Source organism: Pholcus phalangioides, unplaced genomic scaffold (genome assembly GCF_987345545.1).
Source record: "Pholcus phalangioides strain wild (caught in Gottingen) unplaced genomic scaffold, Ppha-v1.0 ptg000042l_1, whole genome shotgun sequence".
In the NCBI taxonomy this organism is placed as follows: domain Eukaryota; kingdom Metazoa; phylum Arthropoda; class Arachnida; order Araneae; family Pholcidae; genus Pholcus; species Pholcus phalangioides.
Genome location: NW_028301628.1, coordinates 24,701,767 through 24,708,833, shown reverse-complemented (window position 1 = coordinate 24,708,833; position 7,067 = coordinate 24,701,767). Strand labels below are relative to the sequence as shown.

At 34.3% G+C, this 7,067-nt stretch overlaps 1 protein-coding gene across 1 annotated transcript; it reads left to right on the top strand.

The window, feature by feature from the left end:
- Positions 1-442: 442 nt before the first annotated feature.
- Positions 443-5,877, top strand: His2Av (Histone H2A variant). The gene is made up of 5 exons (XM_089254710.1): positions 443-610; positions 708-785; positions 2,903-3,016; positions 3,670-3,799; positions 5,512-5,877. The coding sequence occupies exons 1-5, from the start codon at positions 608-610 to the stop codon at positions 5,571-5,573; spliced, it is 387 nt and encodes a 128-aa protein (XP_089110836.1). The 5' UTR covers positions 443-607; the 3' UTR covers positions 5,574-5,877.
- The last annotated feature ends 1,190 nt before the right edge of the window (positions 5,878-7,067 follow it).

Genomic DNA, 7,067 nt, shown 5'->3' with positions numbered 1-7,067 from the left:
TGGTTAAAAAACCTGAAATTCAAGTTTTTTAACTGATCCTCTCCCTCACGCTGCGTATGACGCGAAAATCCTGCTCTTGGGAAAACACTACTTTTGTGCCACATTTGGCAATGTATCGACAAGAATTGGCAATATCCCGTATTTTCCAATTTTGGAGATCCCAATTCATGTATTTTTTCGACGCAATTCACAGTGGTAAGCACAATTAACAGAATTTTTTCAAATGCTTGCCGGACAATCTGATTTAAAAGCTTTAAAAAACATGAAAATCAATATAATAATGAAAAATATTATTAAAAAAAAAGTTTCACTAATCTGAATTTGGGAAATTTTCGATTGCCTGACAATTTGTCTTCAAAACATTTTTTCCAAAAGAAAGTTTTCCGATAGTCACCATATTAAGGTTTACGCATTTCCTCGACAGATGCCACTGCAGACGGGCACACGTGATCAATTCAAAGGCTAAAAAAGTAAGCCAGGCTATTAAATTTTCCCTCCATTTCGTATTTGGGCGCCAGTCCGTTACTACTTCGTTCGGGTTTGTTTGCCATTTTTTCGTGTCAAGTTATTGTTAGGAAGTTGCTGCCGAGTGTTTTCATATTAGAAGATGGTATGTTATTTCGATTAATTGCGATAAAGAGTTAGTCTTGTGTGTAATTAATTAATGTTGCCTTAATAGATATTTTCTTCCTTGTTTCGTCAATTAGGCTGGTGGTAAAGCAGGAAAAGATTCCGGTAAAGCCAAGGCGAAAGCTGTTTCCCGCTCAGCGAGAGCTGGTCTTCAAGTACGTTGGAAAAATCATTTGGCGTTTAACGAACGCTTTTTGAGTATTTTAATTTTAAATTTTGTGTGAATTACCCGGTAGAACGTCCCTGGGAAATTTAGATGCGAGGAATTTTCCCGGTTTGTTTAGATCACGGGTTCCAATATGAATGGCCGTAAATTTCTAGTTTCTATAGGTTTTGGGGCATGTCTTTATTTTCGTTATCGCAGAAGGTCCCTGGTACTGGAAAGGTTAAGAACCCCCTGGTTTAGATATCTGAAATTGCCAATCTTAACTAAGTTTTGAATATTGGGCTGTTCATATGTAAGCAATTTCAAATGTAACATCCGATTTCAAAATGTATATTGAAATTTCCTTTCATTTGAATTTTGTGCAATTACAAAACCTGGATTTTTTTTTTTTAAAGATATATTTGGAGAGGTTGAGGAAAATTAGACCATTACAGCTTGTTTCTCACATGTTCGGTCTCTGGGGAAAATGAAATTTTTGGGGCTCCTTTTATATACAGTGGCTTTCATAGGGGCTGTAATACAGGTTGCAAATTTTGGGAATGAGTGGTCAAGGAAATTATAAATGGGATAAGTGATGGCGAAATCCGTTTGACCCCCTTTCTAAATCTGTCTTTGCCCAGAGCGAGGGAATAGGTCGGTAAGTGATCAAATGAGGCCCAGAAAATTTACAAACATGTGAGTGAACAAGAGCGCAAAAATGTCAGTCAGCAAAACAGTAACCTAGAGCATGTGAATGGCAAATAGACCTGGAAAGGGATTAGGTCAAAACCCATGCTGAGATTTGAATCTAGGTTATTAAAAGAGCAACGCAGATGTATTTAATGTAGTGAGGGAAAAAAATGGGTTATTGTACTAGGTTAAATTGGGGACGAGTGGTTATAAATTGAGACTGGTGGAAAAATTAATTTAGCCCATAGGTGGCAAAACCGTAAATCGGTCTTGGTTTATTTATATTGTTTTTAATAAGTCTTGGGAAACATCCATGCTTATAACGCAAAAGGCAATCAATATCTTGGAATCCTGAAAATTTGTGGGCCATGATCATGTCTGTTTTGCCTGGGTTTATTTTTAGCTTGAGTTTTGTGTAGATTTACCTTGGAAACATGGGAGATATATTTTTTCTCATTCAACATTTTTGTGGCATAGGTTTAAATTGATTGCTACAGGTAACAACAAATCGCCCTTGGTGATTTGTTGTCACCATGAAGATGGTGATGGGTTGCGCCCTTGGTGATTTGTTGCATTAAAGGCATTAATTGCATTATTGATTTGTCGTTACCTGTTAGAAGTGAGGTCAAGAAGAAAATGGCCAGTGGTGTGGTTTCGCGAGAGACGAGTCAAAATGAGTTGTGTAAATAATTTTTTTAGAAATTGTAGCTAATGAATTAGATTTTAATGTGGCTTTAAATTCTGTACGAAAATATAAGAATCTTTGGAAAACAGTGTAGGGGTTTTGGTTAAAAATATGCACTGGTGTACTTGCCTAGGCTTGGTTGCTCTTAACCTTTAAAGCTGTAGGTGGGTAAGGCAGAAATATTAAATCTTTACATATTAAGAAAAATAATGTAATTATATGCAGATATTTCCTTGCATTACATTGTTAGTGTCATTAGCATAGGTTTTTGTTTTTAAGCAAAGTGGTTGGTAAACTAGTAATTCTAAAAGTAATTCCTTCCATTACCATTAAAACAAAATATTTAAACATAGAGCAACTTCAGAAAGTATAACTTGGTTTCATTCTTTGCAACTTCTCTTGCTTGGGCATTTTTATTTTAACTCTAGAATACTGATAAAAAAACCCACCTATACCACTACGTCTCAAACATAATTAGTCATAAGTAGGATGTCTGTTTTCAACAAGAATGTTTTGATGATTTTAATGAAGCTATTTTTGTTTCTGGCAAGAAAAGATGTTCAAAAGCATGACTGTTCTGTCTTTGTCAACTTGCTGTTTTTTAACGTTTTCTTGTCAGCGGGAAACTTTCAACATGTATCTGAAATTATATATAAACATAAATATCAGTTTCATGAATCGGATGTGTTCCATTGTGTGTAAACTTTACATTTGCAATAGATGTTAATATTTAAAAAATTTTCTCCTGTTAGTTTCCCGTTGGTAGAATCCATCGTCACTTGAAGAATAGAACGACGAGTCATGGTAGAGTTGGTGCTACAGCTGCTGTTTACAGTGCTGCTATTTTGGAATACTTGACTGCTGAGGTATAAAATGTTCTGCATATTGTTTTATGGAATTAGTTTTTCCTTATGTTGATTTTTATAATTCTAGGCTGAATATTGTCATCATTCAGAATAATATGTAACAGAACTATATTTTGAATTTTTAAGAAACGACTCTTCTCCATGTGATAAATGTGTATATTGAAAATTTTTGCCTTAAAAACATATCCAGGTTCTTACCACTTACGTAATTTTCTAAAAAAAATTGGAGAATTTTAATCAAGAGGTATATTCTGTCATTTAAGTTACAGATCAATGTAAAGAATATGTAGTGTCTACAATTTGAAGATTTTGATAATTGTTTGGTGTTCTCGACCTTGAATTCAATTAAGTACGAGAAAAGATTTGGTCAATTTTCAATCGTTGTATGGCGAACTGAACATTAGGATTTGTCTTCCATTACTTTAATGATAAATAATATGCCTACAATAGACAAGATCCTAGTCGGTGAATGCAGAATGTTTTGATTTCCTGGATCAGTTTGTTTTAAAAAATTGGGGGGGGGGGTGTAGATTTTATTGGCTAATATTAATTTTAAGTGGGAAATACATTTATGTTAAATATTTTGATTTCATTAAAAATTATAAGATTAAAATTTTTTTATGAGCATATAATGAAAGACGTTATGTTTATAGGTTCTTGAGTTGGCAGGGAATGCCAGTAAAGATCTGAAAGTAAAGCGTATTACGCCACGTCATTTGCAGCTCGCTATTCGAGGTGATGAAGAATTGGACTCATTGATTAAGGCAACCATTGCTGGTGGTGGTAAGTATCTTGTGAATTATCTTGGATGTAGATTTGTCTTTATTTCTGTAAATTTTTAAATTTGTTTTTTTAAACGAGTGATGTTTAATAGATGTTCTGACTTTACATCACCAAAAAGTTATGGGGGGGAAGGGTCTATATAAATCTATAGGTGTGGTGCAGGCTATTTACCAAATTCTATAGGTGTTAATACTTGAGATTTATCTTGAATTTTCTTTGAAATCTTTTAGCCAGAAACCAGATTTTTATATCTTTTAGCAGAATTTTTCATTGTGTAAGAGAATCTTGCGTAACGAGCTTTCCCAGGTTTTGTTTAGAATTTTGTTTTAGTGTTTTATATCTTAAGCCAGGTGGATTAAATAGCATTTGTACTAGTTGCCTAAAGATTTGAACTTTTTCAATTTAATTGGCCCGATATTTTCTAAAGACCCTTATTCCAGAGGTGGAAATTCTACACAACGCTGTTCTAAAATTATCCACAGCCCTGTTGCTCCTGTAGTGTTTTTGTATTTTTCTGTGTCAAAATAATAAATTTTACTTTAGTATGCCCGGAATTTTAGGAAGGATACCAAAAGATTTGTTCTTGCTTGCTGCGAAACTATTTCAGAAGAGTGTTCTCTGTATTCTTCAGCACCACTTATCTTCTGTAATATTGTTCTCTCTACCTTGACTTGGTCTGTTGGAAAGTCTTACTACACTGTAAAGTACAGTGTTGGGGGGGGGGGGGAAACTTGGGCGTAACCATGTGCTTTTCACTCTGTAAGCACTACATAGATTTTTTTATATTTGTGCGTAAATTGTCAATCAATATTTAATTTTTATTTACCCTTCGTAACTTTACCTCAAGAGTTTTTAAAGTGTTACAAGCATGTCAAATCGGTAATCCACCTGGTCTCTCGTTGAAAAAGTTGCTGGAAGTCCAGAAAGTTTTTTAAATTAGAGAAGGCAGATTTTTTGAATTTTTCCGCCAAGCTCCCATGTTCGACAAATCTGATTGGGATAGCTCCGGCCCTTTATTTAAACTGTCAGGCTTTCTATCGTGAAACCCGATAATGATCGTGCAGCTGAAGATTATTTGCAATGGCTCTTAGCTTTAGAGCGTAAATGTAAGTCAGTTTTCAAAGTCTCATTGCAAGCAGCAGAAATTACTATAGTCGATCGTCATTGCGTCAAATTCTGATGTTTCGTGAAAAAATTCATTCCACAAATAAAAGATCAATTCCACTGAATTATGAATTCTAATTTAGCAGCTTAGCCTAATAGAGTTCAAGTTTTCAAACTTTTAGCCCATGTAAACTGTTGTTCCAGACGGCAAATAATGCTCTCAGTGTGTAAAGTTTCATTTTAAATAGACTAGTGTGAAGTTTATGACAGCCACTCTTTTTCAAACAAGAAACTGATAAAAAGATGTTTAACAAGACAGCAGTTTTGTTTTGAAAAGGGGGGGGGGGGTAATGAAACATTCTTCTAAGTTAATTTCACTGTTCCAATTTATAAATATCTGTTCCAAACTACTCGGAATCCTATATTTTGCTGATCCGAAATCACGCGATCATTCGTCACTTCCCACCCGTGACTGTAATCTGCTTCTGTCCTAAGATTTGGAGAAACTATTGTGACCCGATAAATTTTATTGCTTTACGGTATTTCTTGTCTTCGTTTTTGACAAGTTTAATTTATATTGACATTTAATTCATTGTCGTTTTTTACAGGTGTCATTCCTCATATCCACAAGTCGCTCATTGGAAAGAAAGGTGTTCCCAAGCCTACATGAATGACAAGTTGAAAGCAACACTTCCATATTTTTTCCTTATTTTTTACTTTTATTTCGTTTATTTTCACTGCCAACGTCATCACATATTTACTCATGCTGACTTCGATTTATCATCAATGCTTTTCTTCATTTCCTCCGCCCTCAACTTGTTCTTATATTTCAGCTTCAGTTGCTTCTTGTTGAATGTAATTTGAGAACTGAGAAAAGGTGTTGAACATGGAAAATAGTAATGAATTTTATTTTTTAATATCATTGATCGAGGAGAAATTGACTGCTCTGAAATAAAATTTCTTTTCCTTTGTCTTCAAGTGTTTGTTCATGTATTGCTAAGTGTGTAATGGATGGTAATGTAATTTTTTTTCATTACACATTGGATCTCGTAAACTTTTCAAAAAGCAGTCGTGAGAAAATGTTAAATGGCAAGCTCAAATGTGATAGTCCAACTGCTCTCTGCAAAACAATTTAAATTAACATTTTTAAAATGCATTTTAAATAACAGCCAGAATAAACTGCTTCGGTATTCGGAAGACATGGCACATAAGTATTTCTGAGAAAGTTGGCTATAGTATATTCCAGCTTGAATTAGTTTATTAAGGAGGGAACAGCCTTTAACTGTAAATAATATGGGTTATACTTGGCTACAGTTTCGATGGCTATATATCCAAGTGGTTCCCAGGTGTGAGATTAAAAAGTTGACCATGCGTGTAATTCCAGAAAAATTAAAATGAAAAATTTAATTTCTTAAAAAATAAGAATCTTAATATTTCGTCACCATCTTGCAGAAATGTGCCATGTGAATTTTACATTATTAAGGAAAAAAATAGTTATTTACATTTATAGGAGTTTCGTACGGTATTTTCCTTTGCACTTTAATTTTGAAGATTCAATGTGTCGTGCAATTGGGATAAGATCAGGATCTTTATTTTTTTGCTTCGTTTCCCCCATAAAACTTTACTAGCCCCTCATTTAAAATTCTTGTCATCCAAGCCCTTCGATTTGATTTGTCAAGGCAGTGATTTCGCGTTCTGCAGGCTCCACAAATTTTCCGATCATAACTTCTTTTTTCAGTTACGTTGCCGTTGTAGCAAAACAAAGCAGTTAAGGGAGTTTTTGCCACCAAATGCTCGTGTTTTTTAAACGTCAATCTTTTTATCAACTGTTACCTAAGACTATCGGAATGGCTTTCCATTCATTTACATTTTCCATATCGACTGAATTTGCTTCTCTGCAAATCCGTTTTGCTACCACACCATATACTGTTCTTTGAAATGATTCAGCCAGCCGAAATTTGCTTGAAGGTTTTCGCATCCAAAAGCATGTGCGAATTCCAAAACCTTTTCTCCTATGAGTGGACTGGTAACCAGGTAAAGACAGCTGCATCCATGTCTTGTAAATTCGAAAGTTGGATCTATTTCCTAGGAGATCCAATAACTGTTTTTTTTAAAAACGTTAAAAGAGTAGATAGAGATTGAATCATTTTTATTTTGTTTTTAG